Here is a 20,433-nt window from a genome sequence, read left to right as displayed (position 1 = left end):
TGTAATTGGAAAAGTACTGAACTTAGAATCAAAAGATCTGGGTATTAAGCATTGGTATTGAATATCTCTATTTTTGAAACGCTGGGCAAGTCACTTCTTTCTGGCTCTGTTTTCCTCACCTGTAAAATGAGAGGGTTAGACTAGGTGACCCAGTGCAAACAGTCTACAATTACGTGAAAACTTCTCCAGTGGTAGAAATTTGAGGTCTCACAGGAGAGGAAAAAGAAGGAAGAGGTCAAGGAGCTTTTGGTGGCCAGAGGGATAATTTCTGGCAACAGCCACCTCCAACTGGAACACAATAGTAACACCTCTGGCCTCAAATAACCCATTCCATTCCACAAAGTTCTACAAATCTAAGTATTTCTGAGTAAGGCTCAGGATTTCCAAGTACATCTCTGAGTCAGATGACAGTGAGTCGTCTGATCCTCAGTAGATTCAGAGGGGCTGTGAGTCTGTGATAGAACTGGGACAGAGACCAGACCTAGGGAAGGGGTCTGAACACACTACACCAGATGAGCTCATAATTCTATTCCTGCCTAGGCTGGCAGAAGGGACCGCTTTCCCTTAGTAAATAAACCAATTCATTACTTTCTGCAAACACCTTTCACCTTAAGGTATTGGATTCTTTCCCTTTCTTAATTTCTTCTCTCCTATGATACTGCACAGTTACCCCTTGCTAATATTATTGCAGGCTACATGCCCCACATTCGATTTCACTACATTTTCATTAAGTTCTTAGCAACAATCTAAATGTTTGTAAACAGAATCATGCACCCAGGGCTCATTCAAAATTCTATAATGTCATCCTTTTAAATCTTATTACTGAGCTAATAAATGGTGTCTGAGCAACTTTTGCCTGTGGCCCTGCAAAATAGTGGGAAAGACTGGGGGGCTCAATTTTAGTCCCAAATCAATTTGATTACTTTCCCCTTCATTGTCAGTCTAAAAAACACACCTCCTTCTGTCCATCGAGATGAGATGTCAGTCACATCTGTACACTCCTTTCCATTCCCAACGCCAACACCCTAGTCTTGGCCCTCTCATCTGGACTATTGCAATAGCCTGTAGCTGTTCTACCTACCTCCAGTCACTTTTTGCTCCAATACACTCTACACACAGCTCTCAGATCATGGGATCATATATTTAGAGCTGAAAAAGACTTTAGAAATTATCTAATCCAACATCATCATTTGAATGATAAAGAAATGGTGATCTAGAAATGGAAGTAATTTGCCCAGAGTTACACAAGTAGGGAGTGATAGAGCATCTAATTGATATTCAAACTCAGGTCTTCTGGCTCCAAACCCAATGCTCCTGCACATTTCTGATTACATCATTCCCTGGCTCAAAAACCTTCACTGGATTCACTATCCACTGAGTCAAATCCAAACTCCTTAGCCTAGAATTCAAGAGCCCACTACCATCTGGCTCTAACCTACTTTCCCACCTTATCACCTACTATTCTCCCCCATGTACTTACCCTCCCTTCCAAGTGAACTGAATTACTGGTTGTTTTCCCAAAGATATTCCATAATTTTCTACCCCAGTGTCTTATGCTCTTGCAGTCTCATCTATATAGAATGTGTTCTCCTCCATCTTTGTCTGTTGAAATCCTACCCCTCTTTCAAGGCTCAGTTTAAATGCTTTTCCTCCATAAAAACCTCTACCACTTCTTTCACCTACAAGTGTTATTTCTCTGCTCTAAGCACCCACAGCAACTTTTTGTGCTACTTCAGCATCTTAGCACAGTGACTTGTGCTAAGGAACTCAGTAAGTACCTACTTTGTGTAAGTACTCAGTAAGAGCTTTTTGAATTACCACATCCAGCTTCATCTGACCCAGGACCACTATGGAACTAAAAAAAGTTTGGATAACCCACAGGAACAGGAATAGTTCTGTTTAAGCTGGCACCCTGAGACTTCTTTACTACACAAGAAATTGTTATTTAAAAAATATTTTAAAGCACTTTTCCTGTGCTAGACATACAAAGGATACAAAAGACAAAAAATTGTAGGATATGACTCCCTTCCCTCTGATGAAGACTGCAAAGTGGTTTTCTTGTGAAAATTAGTATTCTAAAATACTGAAGCTCCCATAAAACTTGGTATCTTCTTTCATATAAACCTAGACTGACAATGAAGGGGAAAGTAATCATTTTTAGGTTTATAATAATAACATAAATGTTGTTATTACTATTATTACTACATCCTCTCTTACATTGCAGTTATTTATGTTCATCTATGTTGGTTAATTAAAGAATCACCACTGTGTGTGTTACCTGTACGTTTCCTCTATACGTGAGTGGTCTTCATGTGTTGCTGCCACTGGGAAAAAACCTACCCCCTGATCACCCTTCTGGTGGAAAACCTCTCTAAACTTAGCCATTGATTCTACATAACACCTAGTATTATTTGCTACTTCATTATAGGGACAGGATGGCAGCCTGTTATGGAGTATCAGTGTGATGTGGCAGAAAAAGTGATTTGGAGTCTAGAGTTCAAAGCTCTGCTACTTGCTACCTGTGTTACACCAGGAAAAATCACCTCTCTTGGAGCCTCAGTTTCCTCTTCTATAAAATGAAGGAATTAGACTAGGTGATCTTTAATGTCCCTTCCAGTTCTAGAGTCAATAATCCAGACCAGGGCATGCCTCATAAGCAGGTAAAAGGCCCTTGTGCATCTTCTAATGTTTCCTCTAAATTCAACCTCTTCGAGAAACTTGAAATTGCACAATTAGCCATTCATTCTTTGGATATTCTGAAGTTTCTCAGCTTTCTTATTAATAGAATGGACAGCATCTTAAACCAGTTGAAGTCAAGAGATCTCATGTTTCAGTTCTAGCCCTTGACACCTTGTATCTTTGTTGTTGAGTCATTTCAGTTGTATCCGACTCTTTGTCACCCCATTTGTGGTTTTCTTGGCAGAGACACTGGAGTGATTTGCCATTTCCTTCTCCAGCTCCTTTTAAAGATGAGGAAACTGAAGCAAACAGGGTTAAGTGGCTTGCCCAGGGTCACACAACTAATAAGTGTCCAAAACCAGATTTGAACTCAGAATCATCTTATTCTCTGAACCTCAGTTTTCTCCTCTCAAAAGTGAGGATCATAATATTTGTAATACCTATCTACCTACCTCATAAGACTGTTGTGGGGAAACTGCTTCATAAATTTTGAGGCCTGCAATTAATATTATCAGTCAAAAACTTTAAGGGCATAATAATATCTACCCAAGAGCAAGGTAGTTGGCTAGAGGGGATGAAGAATATCTCAAAGGCTGATATTAGCATCTGGAAGTGTTAAGAGTCCTGAGCTGAGCCCAAGCTGCCATGACTTGAGAATGGATAAATTAATAAATAAATGCACAGTATCCAGGACCCAGAAGCACCTGGCATCAGCTAAGTCTAGAGGTCCTCAAAAGAAGCCCTTAGTAGCTGAAACATCCCCAGGGAAGGGAAAGGGCCATCAGTTAGAAAAGAGGTGGATTGGAAAAATCTTTCTACCTAAGAGCAGAGCATTCTCCAGTTCTAAAATAATGTTAACTATAGATATCATTTTACACTTGTCAGATTGGCTAAAATGATTGAAAGTGAAAGCAACAAATGTTGGAGGGGATGTGGAAAAATTGGGACATTAATTCACTGTTGATGGCACAGTGAACTGATCCAACCATTTTGGAAAGCAATCTGAAATTATGCCCAAAGAGTTATTAAACTGCCTATACCCTTTAACCCAGTAATACCACTACTAGGTCTATTTCCAAAGATGACTAGGGGGAAAAGGAAAAGAACCTATGTGTTCTAAAATATTTATAGCAGCTTTCTTTGTGGTGGCAAAGAACTGGAAATTGTGGAGATGCCCATCAATCAGGGAATGACTGAACAAATTTCATGGTATGTGATCGTGATGGAATACTCCTGTGCTATAAGAAATGATGAGCTCGTTGATTTTAGTAAAACATGGAGAGAAACTTGGACGAAATAATGAGGATCAAAATGAGCAGAATCAAGAGAACATTGTATAGAGAGTAACAGCAACATTGTTTTAAGAACAACTTTGAACAACTAAGTCGTTTTGACTATTATAAGTACTTCCTAGAAAGGAAGACTTTATCTTTATCCAGAGAAATAACTGATAAATAGAAATACATATAGAATGATCTTACATATATATACATATTTGTGTCTAATGGTAGCCGTCTCTTTGAGGGTTGGGGGGAGGAAAGAAAAAGGGGGAAAAATGTACATGTTAACTTTATTATATATTTTAAAAGAATAGCAGGTTGTACATAATAGATTTTCAGTTTCATGTGAAATCATCTTTTTTATTCTACTATGGTATGGAAATGATTGTTTTATTTCATAGCTTAAAAATAAAATGAAATAAAATAAAACAAAAGTGTTAAGCACAAACATCCAAAGAAAACAGAATGAAGATGCTGAGTGGAAAGTAACTCACTTTCTTTAATCCACTAGGTGGCAGCAGCCACCTACTACTGAATTACAAATAAGCCATCAGTAAGTATTGGAGCAAACAGGCAGATAATATCTTTCCATCAGACTTTTAGCTCCTGTCTAAATCCTTGCTCAAAATCTCCCATTGCCAAGTAGCTTTTCCCACCTAACTGTATCCTAACTACACTGATAAATCTTTTTGGCATCTAGCTGATCAGATTAGAGTGAAAGGAAAGAAGGGTAAAAAAAAAAAAATGATGTTTAGTAATTCTCCTCCTGTTTCCTGTGGGAACATCTGGTCTCCCCATCTAAAATCACAATATTTTGTGGGCTGCCCCATGGAAGCAGGTGAGATCTATCCTTCTTAGCTTGAGAAATAGGAACAACAAGCAGAAATAAGTATTAAGGAGGCAGATTTGGCTGCCTGTGTAAGGAAAACCTTCCAAACAATCAGAACTGTGCAGAAATGGAATGGTCTGCCTGAAGACATAGTGAGTTCCTCGCCTCTAGAGGGTTGCAAGTGGATGCTAGGCTCCATTTGTCAGAGATGTTATAGGGATTGCAGCTTCACATTTAGTTTGGTATAGATGACTTGTAGCATCCCTTGCAGCTCTAAAATGCTATGACTTTTATGTCTGATAATCAGTAAGTATTCATTAAGTGCTGACATCAATGTGCCAGCATTGCAGATACAAAGACAAGGTAAAAAACAAGGCTGGCTTCAAATACCTTAGCTTTGGTTAGGGGGATATACCCTGTAAGTAGATACAAAGGACATATAAGGTAGCTTGAGGTGGGAGTGGGAAGAACTAGCAGCTTTAGGGGTTAGAACAGGACTCAGGAAGGCAGTGGCATCTGAGCCAAACTTTGAAAGAAGCTAAGGATTCTAAGAGTCAGAGTGATGGGGGAGTACATTCCCACATGAGGGGAAGCCCGTGAAAAGCCACAGAAATGGTAAAAAGAATATCATGTGTGAAAGAAGACAAGAAAGCTAGTTTGGCTGGACCATAGAGTGCATAAGGGAAATAATATGTAATGTCTGGAAATATAGGCTGGTGCCAGTTGTGGTATGCATTAAATTCCAGAGAAGTTTGTATTTGACCTTGGGATAATAGGGAGCCAATGAAGCTTACTGAGTAGGGATATGACAGTGATCTTCAAGTATTTAAAGGGCTGTTCAGTGGAAAAGAGATTAGACTTGAGAGGAGGGCAAATGGGACAGAGATGTCAAGAAGGATGAGGACTGAAAAAAAAAAAGGCTATTAGATTTAAGAGGAGTTTGGTGACATTAAAGAGACAGAAACATCCCAGAGGCCATGAGGACCTAGAACATATCAGTTGGATGCTTGACCTGGGCAAATCGCTTAACCCCTCCATACCTCAGGCAATAACCTAGGATTTCTCCATTAAGTTTCTATCTACCTAGGGAGTTATCCCCTTGCTATTTGTATCACTGACCCCAACGTGCTACAGAAAGAAGTTGAAATGAGATTAAAGAAAATAAGGAACAGTGGACTAGACCAAGTACATACAGAAGAAGTCTGTGCCCGAGGTAATATCATTATGAATGTGTTGGAGCAATGTGGCACAATGGCTGGAGAGCCAAAGACCAGCACTGTCTTGCCTTTCACACATACTGGCTGTGTGAGCCTGGACTAGTCACTCAATTTTTAATGCCCTACCCAGTTCTCCTAAACTCTCTTCTCTAGATGAAGAGAGAATTCCAAAGGACATTTCCAGTGTCGATGAAATTACAGGTCTAACTCCTAGCTCTTTCCCCTATCCTATCAAGAAATCAGGTCTTACAATATCGAAAGAGAGGAGGCTAAAGAATTTCAAAAAAAAAAAACCAAGAGCATCATTGTGTCCCACCGCCATGCAAAAAAAAAAAAAGGGAGGTGGGGGAGGCAATCAAGAAAATATCTCTCATCTGGGCTTGTTCGCTCATACCCAGTTTGCCTATCATGGAGGGGTCTTTGAAAAGCCTTTGGAGCATGTCTAGATTGCCTAACATGGAGGGTAAGGATAGCCTCATTTGATTGGCTGCCCACATCCTTGAAATTGTTGGAACTAAACCAATGGCCTTCTTTTTCTCCACTTTCTGCTACTTTTTTTTTTTGCCATAATTTTTTTTCTGCTGTACTTATTTTTTGTTGTTTCTACTCTTATCTGCTGTATCCAGAGGGTAAAGATCACCATTCACCTACAGCTTGAGTGCCATGAACTGAATAATAATATTATTATCTCATTTGGTTCTCACAACAATCCTGAGAAACAGTGCTATTATTATCCCAGTTTTATAATTGAGGAAACTGAGGTAATCAGAGGCTAAATGACTTGCTCACTGGCATGTAGTTAGTAAGTAGGTGTCTGAGGCTGGATTTTAATTAAAGTTTTTCTGACTCCAGACTCAGGGCTCTACCTACTGCTTCACCTAACTGACCAATGAAAGGAGAACTTTCCCTACGCTTCCTCTTTCAGCTGGCTCAGAGAAATGGGTCTGGAGGTATCTATTTCCATTCTGTGTTGTTTGATCTCCTCCACTTCAGCCTGAGGTGATTCCCCGCTGTCCACATGACCTTGAGCCAAGATTGAAAGAAGGATGGTACAGCCAGCCATCTGGGCATGGAAGCCCTCAGAAGCCAGAATCCCTGGGACTTTAGTCTAAGAGTAGGGGGTGGGGAGCACAGGTTGGACTTGGAACTGGGACTATGATCTATGGAAGCTGAGCTAAACTATGAACCTAATCCCCTTCTCCTCCAAAGATAATGCGATTATGCAAAGGGGATGGGGAGGAGGGGGATTCCGTATCCCATATGCTGTGGGAGTAAGTTTGTATATTTATGATTACACCTTCTAAAGTAAATATTTCTGTGTAAAAAGTTAACCTGATTGTTAGTGGCTAAATGGAACTGAGATGTAGGGGACGACCCCTACAACTGAGAAAAACCCATGGGTTGAGGCTGAAGCCATTTTCAGAGAGCCTAGAGCTCCAATCTTCTTGAGACACCCAGACATCCCTGGAGAAAGAATGAAAACTTAACCTAGTTGACCTTCCAGGCCATGAGAATCATAGTAGCCTGTATTATATATCATCAACCACTGACCCACGTGCCACATTCCATCACTTCAAAGTATTTTTTATAAAAATTTATGTACATATTAAAAGCATCTTTGATGAAGTTGTGAGAAGAAAACTGGCAAGCTTTCACAATTTTTATTTTACAGTAGGCCACATCTTTACAGACACACAACTGACTGAAGAGCATAGAGAATGCAAGATCCCACTATGATGGTTTGTTGATTATAAAAAGGCATTTTATTTTATTTGGCACTGCAAAATGTCAGCTCAAAGGCTCTCCTCCAAAAGGGGATTTCCCATACAAATGTCAAAATCATAGAAAATTCCTTGAAAAATACAACAGTAGAGATGATTTTGTTTGACAAGCCTCCACTTACTATTATCAAGCAAAGCTTAAAACAGGGAGGTATAAGGCATTTGTTATTGTCAAATCAACAAGCATTTATTAAATGCCTACACTATCCTAAGTGCTGGGAAAAAAAAAAAAGATAGAAACAGTTCCTATCCTCAAGAAGCTCACAGTCTAATGCAGTAGGCAATATGGAAACTACTATGTAGAAATAAGATACGTACAAGACAAACTAGAGATAAGCCCAGGAGAAAGGCACTAGCTAATATTGAGGGAAATGGGGAAAGCCGCCTTGTAGAAGGCAAAATTTTAACTGGGATTTGAAGGAAGCCAGGAAGACCAGGAGGTGTAAGTGAGGAGGCAGAAATCTAGGCATAGCCATGTGGCTATGTCCTATACAGGGACCAGATGGACCTGATGGAGAGATGTTCCAGATGTTCCTTTTTGCATATGGCATTGTGTTCCATGCCAAGGAACACTGCAGACTGCTAAATAAAATTCATAATCATTCATTGATTTACATGTAATTGGAAAAAAAATAAAATATAACAATTTTTTTTAAAAGGTAAGTGGCTTAGTTCTTCTAGGTTAGGGCCTCTTGAAGAGGCCACATAGAGAAAAGTTTCTTGTATGTCATACAGTTGGAGGGATAATCTTTAGGTAGGGCAGATCCATCACTGCACGTATCTTGAACAGGCACTACAGATGGACGATGAACCTGACCCACAATTGAACAGGAAAAAGATCAAACTGAATTTCCTTGGGAAATCAAGTAATAATATTAGTGAACTCCAACTGCTTCCTAAAACAAAACCCCATTATTTAATACCAGTATTCTTTGGGTGATGTTATAGGGCTGGAATATCAGTCTCTAAAGAATTAAAGTAATACATTGCCCAGAAAAGTAGCATTTCACAGTGAATAGAGAGATGGCCTCAAAACCAGAAAGATCTGAGATCAAATCTTGCTTCCAAAACACCCTATCTGTATAACTCAGGGTCAGAGAACTCTTGGTACCCCAAGATAGCTCTCTAAGACTATAATTCAGAAAAGGTACTTTATCTGCATTGGTAAAGGAAGTTCTTCACAAGGAGCTCCCTACATTGATGAAATTACAGGTCTAGTTTAAAAAAAAAATTACTCTAAGGTCAGAGACTCAAAATAATAATAATGGTAATAATAACTAACATTTATAAATCACTTATATGATGCTAAGGGCTTTACAAATATTGTCTCATTTGATGCTCACAACAACCCTAAAAGGTTGATGTAATTATTTTTGTTGTTATTTTAAAGATGAGGAAAATGAAGTATACACAGGTTTAATGACTTGCTCAGGGTCACACAGCTAGTGTCTGAGGTCAGATAAGAATTCAGGTCTTCCTGACTCCAGGCCCAGTGCTCTATCTACTGTACCATTCATAATTAGTAAGGATCAGCTGTACCATAGTATCAATAAGGAATCAGCATAAAAGAACAGAAAAGAAGGTAGGTAGGTCATAAACATAAAAAAAGTGATAATAAATATTGTCCATGTTTTCTCTGCTGGGGCCTACATAATATCAAGAGACTAGAAGAATGCCCTAGCTCACTGAGGGCCTCCATGGAGGATTTATAGGAGGGTATCTACAAGAGAAAGGCAATTAAGTGGCACAGTGGATAGAGTGCCAGACCTGAAGTCAAGAAGACTAGTCTTCATGAGTTCAAATCCAGCCTCAGACATTTAACTAGCTAGGTTATCCTGGGTAAGTCATTTAATCCTGTTTGCCTCAGTTTCTTATCTGGAAAAAAAAAATCTGGAAAAGAAAATGGTAAACTACTCCAGTGTCTTCGCCAAGAAAATCCCAAATGGGGTCACAAAGAGTTGGATATGACTGAAAACAACTGAACAACAACATCTACAAGAGAATTACACTAAGTTGAAAAGACAGGTGAGTTGTGATCTGCATCTTAAGAAAAAAAAAAAAGAAGTACCCATCATGATGAGATCACAGATTCTTGTAGTATAATCATAATTGAGGTAGGGAGAGGAGAACCAAATGCAATATACCCCACAGCTCATGGAATAAGAGCCAAGATCCAAACCTAGTTCTTTCAACTTTGCTGTTCTCTTCTATATCACAGCCTACCAAATTATAAGACAAAGAATAATAAATGCATAGCCTTTACTCAAAAAAAAACAACAACATGGAACCCAAACAGGATTGAAAAGGAAAGAAGTGGATTTAAGAGTGAAGCTGAAACCTCTACCCTAATTAATGTGGATGCTCAGGGCCCAGATTTCTAGATTGAATCAAACAAGGTGTAAACTAGTAGTAAATAAGTTTTTAATAAATTTAGGAGCAAGTACTTGATCATTAGATAAAATCAACTAATGCCACACAGGAAAAGTAATGGGATTAGTTGAAAGAAGTAGACACACATTTGGGCCTATGTATACTACAGCAGCAGATTCTGGTAAGGGACTCCAGCATCAAGGCAGCCTAATAGTGAAAAGGAGAATTACCCTTTTCGGGAATGGGAGAAGAGGCACTGGTGAGATTCTCCCCTCCTTCGGATCAGAGACAGGGGGCAGGGGAATATTCCCATCCCATTGATATAGGTGGCATTGTCCCTGGAGGAGCAGTGTCTGACGGCAATGCTTCAAGACACACTTTCAAGAAAGGCAGCTTTGGGACTCTACAAAGATATCAACCCTTGGAGTTCAGAGGGGGTAAAAAAAAAAGCTATACCTAAGGAAAACTTCCTAAGAACTGGACAAATGGAGAAAAGGACTTTCAGTAACCACAAACCCAGAGCTACCCTTTGGTCACACGTGCTCTCAAGTGTGATCCCACTCTGCTCAGGGACCTCGTATACGGAAGGTGTTTGGTGAGAATGTTCTATTCTTCCTCTACTATTTCAGTAAATATCCTTTTGTACAAGCTAATTAACTCTGGCTGATTAATTGATATAGAAATGGAGAGCACGCTGAGTAGGGACTCATGAATCATAACATTAGAAGTCACAACCCCTCAAGATTACCCCTAAAACCTGGATGGATAAGTAGTCAGCCACCCACTGGGGCCCCAGTCTGCCAGTCTAAGAGGCAGTTGGGCAGTAGCCTCAAAAGGGCTGCTGCTACCTAGGAATGGAGATATGTGTAGAGTCCCTCCCGTTCTTTCACTAGGTTCAGAGCTCTGTTCTTTTTGCCTGTAGCTCCTACAGCCTTTAACTTTGAAGTCTAAAACTATACTTTTTTTTCCTAATAAAATACCACCATCATTTTTAGTAAAGCTGTTAATGCCCTCTGGAGTTTGTTCTAACAAGATTTGATTGTTAGTCAAAGAAACAGAGCTAAAAGTAAAAATCTTTGTGTTTTATAACTTGACAATTTATGTAAGGCTCTCCACACAATCTGGCCCCCACCTACCTTCCCATCCTTTTTTGTGCATTTTCCCTAACACTGAAACCAAACATAATTTGTCATTCCCTGAACATACTTGACACTTTCTTACTTATACATCTTTGTTCATTCCTATCCTTCTCATCTCATTCTTTTTTATCACATTATTTATTTTGTTTTTAATTTATGGAATAAAACAAGCATTTCCATAACAGAGTATAACTAAAAGGATGATTGCGCATGAAACTGCAAATCTATTATGGACAACTTGCTGTTCCTTTAAAACATATAATAAAGTTACCATGTAAATTTCTTTTTTTCTTTTTTTCACTTATTTTTTCTCCCCCCCCATCCTTCAGGGTCCCACAAAAACATCCTCTGCCCTTCATGAAGCCTCCTCTGACCCAGAAAATATCTCTCCCTAACTCTGAATTCCTGCAGCAGAGTCTGTATCTTTCTTATGAAGTTACCACATTCTATTCTAGGTGGAATAATAGTCAATTGTATATATAATCTCTTTCACTAGACTCTAAGCTGCTTAAGAGCAGGGACCAGAGTCTTGTTCATTTTTTTATTCATTCTCTCTTAGCACCTGGAAAAGGACTTCATACATAATAGGTGCTCAGTAAAAATTAAGTACTTCAATACTTCAAGCATCCAATGTGAAGCATGGGTTTCTCCCTCCAAACTAAGCCACCTCTTAGTAACTCCCAATAGGGTTAGATGACCTTCAACTTGGTAAATGTCTTCATGCATTTCTGTAATTGAAAATTTCAACATCTTGTGGCCTATATTGTGTGGCCTCATTTTACAAATGAGGAAACTGAGGATCATGGAGATTAAGTGAATTGCCCCAAATCATACAGGCAGCTTATAAGTATCAGAGGTGAGATCTGAACCAGGCTCCTCTGGCTCCAGAACCATTCATTGCTTTTTCCACTATCCAATAGATAAAGCTCTCAAGTAAAGTGCTATAATCCTCCAAAAAGTCTTTCACCTGGTTCATACTTGTAGTCTTTCCAATTTTTTAAGACTTGCTGCTCTAGCTTTTGAGAAGAGAACTTTATGGAAGATGTTGAATAAAGGAATCAATTCATTATATTCCCTTTCAAAATTCTAAAAATGGGATTTCTAATGGGAAAGTTACCAAGTTTTCCCAGAAACAAATTATCTCTGAGATGAGACCATCACTAAAATTACTTATGGCAGAGGGAAAGCACTGATAGGTTATAAGCTGGGGATAACAATGGTTGGATGGCCTCATGTATCATGTCTCCTATGAGAGAAATGATTATTAAATAACCAATTATTGGGGAGGTCCAGGGTTTTTGCCTTTTTCCTTTTTCCTATTTCCTCAAAGTCTAGTCTTTCAAGGAGATCTGTGACCTTGGTCAAAAATTTACCCCACCTAGACCATCTTATCTAGGTGGAGTTGTTGCCCCACCCAACTAGAAAAACTTTACAAAGAATTTAATGGGATGAATTTTGGCCCATTGTGTTCTACCCCTTTGTTTATATTGCCTGAGGTGGGTAATGTTCTGGGAATAAGAGTAACATAATCAGTCATATCCCTCAGCCCCTCCTTAGAATGGGCTCTTTCTCATTAAAATATTTATTCACTCATTAATTGTTAACCAATCAGAATTGATGGCCATCAACGAACACCCACTCCTCCAAGGGCATATAAACTGCCATAATCTGTCTTTAGTTTAGGGGAGGCAGTCAAATGACCACCCTTTCATTAATTACTCACTAGCATAATTAATAAAATGTTTAATTACCCAGAAATAATGTCTCTCAGACTTTTTATACAATCACACCTATCTCCCCCAGAGCCCAAATCTGTCACTACCCAGAGCCATCTACAGGTATTGTCATCTGAGTAAAAGATAACCAGGGTATTCACACATACCTTTCAAATGTGCAAAATGCTCATTGCCTAGTTGAGATATTTTTCCTGTTGTGACCTTACTAGGTTGGCAATGGTAAACAAAATAAAAAAGCGGTGTGTAAAGCTGACTCTGTTGGCAATCCAACCTGGCACAAGAGTAGAGAAACATAGATTCAGGGTTGATCAATCTTTCCCCAAGAGGCCAGGCAAATTCCCATGATGTCAGGGTGCCAGCTGGGACAGAACTGGTAAGAGTCTGACTGAAGAAGCCAAGGTTTTCTGGTGGTTAATGATGTCCTGAGTGATGTCATAAGGGGATGGAATGAGGATGGAGCTTGGCAACTGAGTGCCCACTATCCCTAGAAAAGTAGGGGGCCACCCTGCAGGCTACCAAGCTAGTTGCCCGAATAACCCTCAGGCAACTAATAGAGTCATCAAATAGTAGAACTAAAAGGACCCTCAGAGGGCCCCCAAACCATACTCATGTCTTCCCATCACTTGCTATAGTATGTAAAATTCCAACTCCCAATTAGAATCATTTCTTGGAGTTAAAATCTCTAGAAAGTCTTTACTAACACATACATACACACACACACACACACACACACACACACACACACACACATTTCTAGAAAGGATCCATGCAGTAACACTTTAACAATCATTAACACATTAGTCTGAATTTAATGAAAATATTAGCTAACTGTTTCCTAACATAGACAGAACCTGGACTAGATGGGACACATAGAGATGATAGAGGGGGGGAAGGATCTAAAGAGGTTTAGAGCTGATAGATGCCTATGACACAAAGTTGGCATTCTTCACCTTCCTTGATGCCCCTCACCCCAGTTGGTTACCAACTCAATTCCACCTCCACCTCCAATGTCAGTAAAATCTCTCCCATTCAGCCCCTTTTTTCCATTCCCCCTAGTGGTCCACCCAACTTTAGAACTCATCATATCTTGCCTAGATATTGTAATATCCTAATTAGAATTAGAATCTTAATATCCTAATTAGAATCCCTTCTACTTTCTATTCTATCCTACACACAACTGTCAAAATCATCTCCCAAAAGCATAGTTCTAACCATCTCATTCCCTGTTGGGGAATACTCCATGACTTTTTACTGTCTCCAGCATAAAATGCAAACCCTGTTGTGGGAGAGGGAGAGCGTCCAGCCTACATTTCCAGACTTGTTTCACAATGTTCCCCTAAATAATGTGTGGGATTTCATCATTGGAAATAGGAGAGATGGTACCAAACAGTGGGCAAAAAGCCAGCCTTGGAAACAGGAGATAAAGCATCACATCCTACTTCTAATACTTCTTGGCCATTGGATTCTGCAAGTTAGTTAATTTCTCAATGCTCTAGGCAACTCTCTATGACTATACATCACAAAGAAGGTGCCAACTTGCATTAGTAGAGGGCATTACCTCATCTCACCAATGAAAACCACAGGTCTGCTCCTTATCCCCCATTCATGCGCTCTACAATCCAGCCAAATGGGCCTATTTGCTTTTTGTCAAACTTGGGGATCAGTTCCTTTGCAAGATTCAAATGGGCAATGTACATGCCCCCCCACTTCTACCTCTTCAAATCCTTAGCTTCTTTCAAAGTTCATCTCATCTGCCACTTCCTACCAGAAGTCTTTTTTGAGCCCCTCTCCCCTCTCCAATCACCTTGAATTGCCTTCTTCTTTTACACATCATACCCTTGCCCAGTAGAGATCTTTGAGGACAGGGACTATTTCTTTGTCCTTCTATCTACAGAACCTAGTATAATGCCTTGCACATAGTAGGCCCTTGATAAATGCTTGTTGAATTAAATTAACAAATGTTTGGCAAATTTGAATTTTATTTTAGTCAACGAATAGCCAAAACTAATAGGAAGAATTCCTAAAATCTGACACCTGTAAACTTAGAAGGCAAAAATTTTTTTTCATTTTTGTCTTTATATGCCCATGGCCTAGCATAGTGACTTGTATATATAAGATGGTAGGTTGAAATAGACCTGTGATTTCAGTGGTATAGGGAACTCCCAGTGGGGAAACTTTCTCCATCGATGCAGATTAGTACTTTCTCTTCAATTTATACTCAGGGAGAGTTGCCTGGGAGTCATGAAAGGTTAAGTGATTTGCCCAGGGTCACATGGCCCCTATGTGTCAGAGGGAGGACTCTATCCATTGTGCCATGGTGTCATCATGTGTTGTGCCTACAAGTCACTTAATACACGTCTAAGAATTGAATCAAACATGTTTCCTTCTAAAATGTATGCTATCAACACAAAATGGGATTAAGGTTGCCATCAACAGCAGTAACCCATCTAAGAGGTGACTAATCAGTGAGTTGCTGAGAGGAATAGGTATCAGATTTCCCTGACCTTTGCCACAAAAGGGAACTGCAAAGAAGGTGCATAGCTTCCACTGAATTTGTGACAGTTTCAACATTACAGGATCCTTTTTGTGGTCTCTGTTGTTCTCCACGACTACCTTGGGAAGGCTCAGCAGAATGGCTTGGCAAAGCCCCCACCACCAAGGGAAACGCTCACTATACAGAGGGACTAGACCAGGAGACATAGAAAGGGAAGAGCACAGGAACACTTGGCCACCTGTCTGCCCTGCTCCTCTGCAGCAAGCTTACAATTGTCTCTTTCTCCTTTCTTCCTCCAAGCACCTCTAAAGCTCTCCACAGGCAGGGTGGTGAGGGGATTGTTTCCAAACATACACAGTGGGAACTCCACTCCACCCTGCTTGTAATGTGCTGGCTGCAAGCAGCCTTAGCTAGGGAGAGGCACAGGTGCACTCCTTGGGGCTATTGGCCGTGGCTACTGTCTCCCTGCTCCCGTTCAGCTGCACCACCTTCCTTGCTAAGGATCGTAGGATTTAGAGCTCTGTGGGACCTCAACAATCATTCTAGCCCAACACCTTCATTTTACAGATGAGGAAGCTAATGGCCAGAGAGTTGACATGATTTTTTGGAGGTCACACAGGTAGTAAATAGAAGAGCTGGGATTTTAATCCAGGAACTCTTGATTCCTAATTCAATGCTCTCTCCACCACACCACACTACTACAGTCTCTTACATTGGAGCCCTCTCCAAATCTCATCAAGAGACTGAACCTTCTCCCAAATCTCATCAGAGACTAAAATGTAACTAGCTTAAGATGAGCTATGATCTAATTAACTGTAACTCATCTAAGGTAATGTTGTCATAACAAAAGAGTTGGGCTCTGCATGCAGTGTTCAAAAAGAAAAGCCAGGTTTTATCAGTGATTATACAGACTCATCCAAAGGAGAGAGAGAGAAGTATTCTGTGTTTTCTAAAGAGGGGCAGGCCTCATTCTCCAGACTGAACCTCAGCCTATGTGAATTATACCAGAAAATCAAGCAGCTCTCTTCTCCTTGTCAATACTCATCAGAATCTTTCTGTTTCCTGAGCACCTTGAGAGTGAATAGGGTACCCTAGATAATGAAAGACACCATGGCATAGAGGGATAGAGCTCTGGACTTAGAGACAAGAAGACAGAATTAAATCTTGCCTCAGACACTTGCTAGCTATGTGACTCGGAGCAAATCACTTCATCTTCCAAGGGGCCAGTTTCCTCATCTATGAAAATGAGAGGTTTTGTCTTAATGGCTTGAAGGTCCCTTTTAGCTCTAAATCTATGATTCTATGATAGGTAGAAGAGTGTTGAGGGAGCATGAAGAGTGCCTGCTTTCTGCCCAAGGCACAACCCAGTTTCATAGGTTTCTTCACACACCACCATTACTTCTTGTTATTCAGTCGTTTAGTCATGTCTGACTCTTTGTGACCCCATTTGGGGTTTTCTTAGCAAAGATACTGAAGTGGTTTGCCATTTCCATCTTTAGCTCATTTCACTGGTGAGAAAACTGAGGCAAACAGGGTTAAGTGACTTGCCCAGGGTCACACAGCTAGTAAGTATCTGAGGTCAGATTTAAACTCAGGAAGACTTATCCTCCTGAGAGGAGGAAATGGCAAACCACTCCAGTAATCTTTGCTAAGAAAACTCCAAAAAGAGTCAGAAAGAGCTGGACATGACTGAATAACTAAACAGAGTTTCAAGCAGAGGAGTGTGGATCTGCAGATAGAAAGAATATGTCTGGATGTAGTGTGAAGGACAGAGAGAGAATAAAGGTGGAAAGACCAGCTGGGAGGCTATGGCAATAGCCCAGATCCTGAGACAAAGACAAAATGGGTACAAAGTGAAGGCTGAAGATCACACCAGCATAGCCAAGGGCAGGAGAGGGACCAGGCACACAAGAAGCTTCAGGATCACAGATTTCGAGCTGGAAGTGGACCGAGAGGCTATCTAATCCAACCCCCTCGTTTTATAGACAAAGATCTGGGGCTGGAGAAGTGAAGTGACTTACCCAACGCCACACAGGCAGTGAGTAGCAGGGACAAAGACCACCAGAGTAGAGACAATGGAATCAGAAAGGAGAATGACTCCATTAGAACGTATCTGTCTCCTCTGTCTGTCACTTTTTTAGGTGTCTCCTTCCTTGGCCTCTTTGTGTGACACGCATATCTTTTAAAGGACTGCCCACCTGAACCGTAAAGAGAAGCATAACAGAGAAGCTTCCCTCGATACGTACAACACATCCTCCAGGTGGACATTTCTGAAAAGCAGAGGATGGGGGAGTTTGATTTCCCCCATAATTCCCAAGTTTGTCCACGAGATGGCAGTATAGAAATGCAGATTTCCAAAGGCCGGCTCCATTACAGCATTTATCTCTCCCAGATCCGTCATTGCCCACGCGTCTCCTTGTGAGGCCCTGGAAGAATTTGTATGCCAGCCTTTTGGTCATGCCCCAGTGAAGTACCTAATAAATCCTGGCTTTCCAAAATGCTCACTAGACTTACTTCCCTCTCCATTAGAGAAGAGAATGCTGCTGTGGGTGTGCCTCTCTTTACACAAGAGATGTTCTTTTGTTCTCAAACTGGGAGTACACCAAATTTGGGCCAATGAAGCCTATTTTAAATTCATTAGAAAAGCTGACTATTTAAAGCACCCTCATGCTAATCATTTTGTAAACCAGAAAATCCTTTGTGTGCATGAGAAAAATCACAGGTTTCACGTTGCATAAAAGGTTTTTTTCCTTCATTCTTTGGATTCACATCCCCTAGTGCCAGGCACATAGTAGGAGCTTAATAAATTCTTGTTGATTGATTACTTAAAGCTAAATGGGTCTTGAAGATCACCTAATCAAGCTCTTCTTATTGTGTAGATCAGGAGGCCTAGAGATAAAAAGGGGAAAGAAAATGTTCACAGCCAGGATTTCAAACCCTGGAGTCTGACTTCAAATCTAGGGCCCCCATCATTGGATCACAGTGGCAGTGGATACAGAATTAGGCTTCTGCATCGAGACACTTTTTCTATGCCTCCGAATAAAGAACTGAGTGGCTGGCTTCAACCAATTTTTTTTAAAATGAAAATTCCTTTTTTGAGAGTTTGTAGTTATGTAAGTCATTTCTATGTTAATCAAATAACAAGCATAAATTAAACACTTACTGTGTGCCAGGCTCTATGCCAGGCATGGGGGAGAAAAATACAAAATGCATACAAAGAAGTGAAACAGCAACATAATACTAACAGCAAGACGGGCAGGAGAGAGTACCAGGCAGGGAAGCCTTAAAGAGTACATATTTAGAGCTGGAACAGACCTTGGAGGCTTCCTAGAGCAAACTCTTCATTTTATAGATCCTTTTTATATCTTGTCTTGTGCAACCATTGTTCATGTTATCTTGCCCATTAGACTGTAAGATCCCTGAAAGAAGGGACTGTCTTTTACCTTTCTTTGTATCCCCAGCACTTAGCAGGGTGCCTGACACGCTTGCTATTGCTCAGTCATGCCCAACTCTTCATGTTCCCATTCGGGATTTTCTTGGCAAAGCTCCTGGAACGGTTTGTGGTTTCCTTCTCCAGCTCATTTTACAGATGAGGAAACTGAGGCAACTAGGGTTAAGTGACTTGCCCAGGGTCACACAGCTAGTAAGTGCCTGACACATAGTAAGTGCTTGATAAATGCCTGTGGACTGACTAACTGAAGTGACTTGTTCAAAGTCACACAGGCAGTGAGTGAGTAGTTGGGACAGGATTTAGATACAGTTCCTCCAACTCCATGTCCAACACTCTTTCCAAGGAGCTATACTACATCTAAACAAATCTACTATACTACAAGATAGAAAATGCTCCCTAGGTGAAGCAGTGGGTAGAGGGGAGGTCTTGGAGTAAGGAACATCTGAGTTCAAATCCAGTCTCAGATTCAATAGCGCCATGGCTCTGGGTAAGTCATTTAACCACTCTCTGCCTCAGTTTCCTCATCTATAAAATGGGGATAATGGTAGCACCTAACTCCCAGGATTGTTGTGAGGATTAAATGAGGTAATATCTGTAAAGCGCTTTCTAAACCTTAAAGTATTATGCTATTGTTTTTATTGGCTAGCTAGCAATGAAAAGGGTTCTCAAACTTGGTGGCCTGTTCTATTTCTAGTTCCCTTAAAAAATGTAAATCACTGAAACCCCAGTTTCATAGCCATTTCTCTAGGGTTCTAAGCTGAATGGCTAAACTTTAAAATTTAAAATAAAGACTTAAAAATAAAGTCCAGAACAGACCACTTTGAATCATAGCCCTAGAAGGGAACCCACATACCATCTCTAGTCTAATTTTACAGGTAAGAAAAGCAAGGGTTAGGGAGGTCAAGTGATTGGCCAAGGTAGCTGACAGAGGTGAAGAATGCCAGAGAGGGAATGTGAACCCAGGTTCTCTAGCTCCAGAACCAACAAGCTCTCCACTATGCCACACTGCAGGGCTGCTCAGAGCCCAGCTTCACTCCCTTCCCCTGCGGTAGAAATCATCCAGCCTGAAAGCTAATTGGGGCTGAAAACAAGGTTCCCATGGGATCTCCTGCCCCCAACACATCCTAGGAACCAGACTCTCTTCCTCATAAAAATGCTTAACAACAGGCTTACGGTTATCTTATGGCATTCATGTCAGACCAAGAAGTTGAGAGGCAGTGAGGTGGCACAATAAAGAACCTTCTACTTGGAGTCAGGAAGACCTGAGTTCAAACCCAGCCTCAGGTAATTACTAGCTGTGTGACCCTGGCCAAGTCACTTAACCTCCATCTGCCTCAGTTAACAGCACCTGCCTCACAGGATAATTGTGAGGATCACAAGATAATATTTGTAAAGCCCCTGACACATAGTAGGTGCTTAATGAGTATTTCCCCTTCCCCTGTAGTTTAGAGTGGAAA

The 20,433-nt window shown here is 40.5% G+C and overlaps 1 protein-coding gene across 1 annotated transcript in view; it reads right to left on the bottom strand.

Annotated features, from left to right (window-relative positions):
* ALLC (allantoicase) overlaps window positions 1-13,356 on the bottom strand; it is a 57,002-nt gene extending 43,646 nt beyond the window's left edge. Inside the window, exon 1 of the mRNA XM_027840409.1 lies at window positions 13,178-13,356. Within this exon, the coding sequence (XP_027696210.1) occupies window positions 13,178-13,325 (148 nt within the window). The 5' untranslated portion in view covers window positions 13,326-13,356. The remainder of the gene's footprint in view (window positions 1-13,177) is intronic.
* Between the last annotated feature and the right edge of the window lie 7,077 nt (window positions 13,357-20,433).

The sequence above is a fragment of the Vombatus ursinus genome, unplaced genomic scaffold (assembly GCF_900497805.2).
Source record: "Vombatus ursinus unplaced genomic scaffold, bare-nosed wombat genome assembly UNPS02014841.1, whole genome shotgun sequence".
NCBI classification, from domain to species: Eukaryota; Metazoa; Chordata; class Mammalia; order Diprotodontia; family Vombatidae; genus Vombatus; species Vombatus ursinus.
The sequence above is the reverse complement of the archived record's forward strand: the minus strand, read 5'-3'. Positions and strand labels throughout refer to the sequence as shown.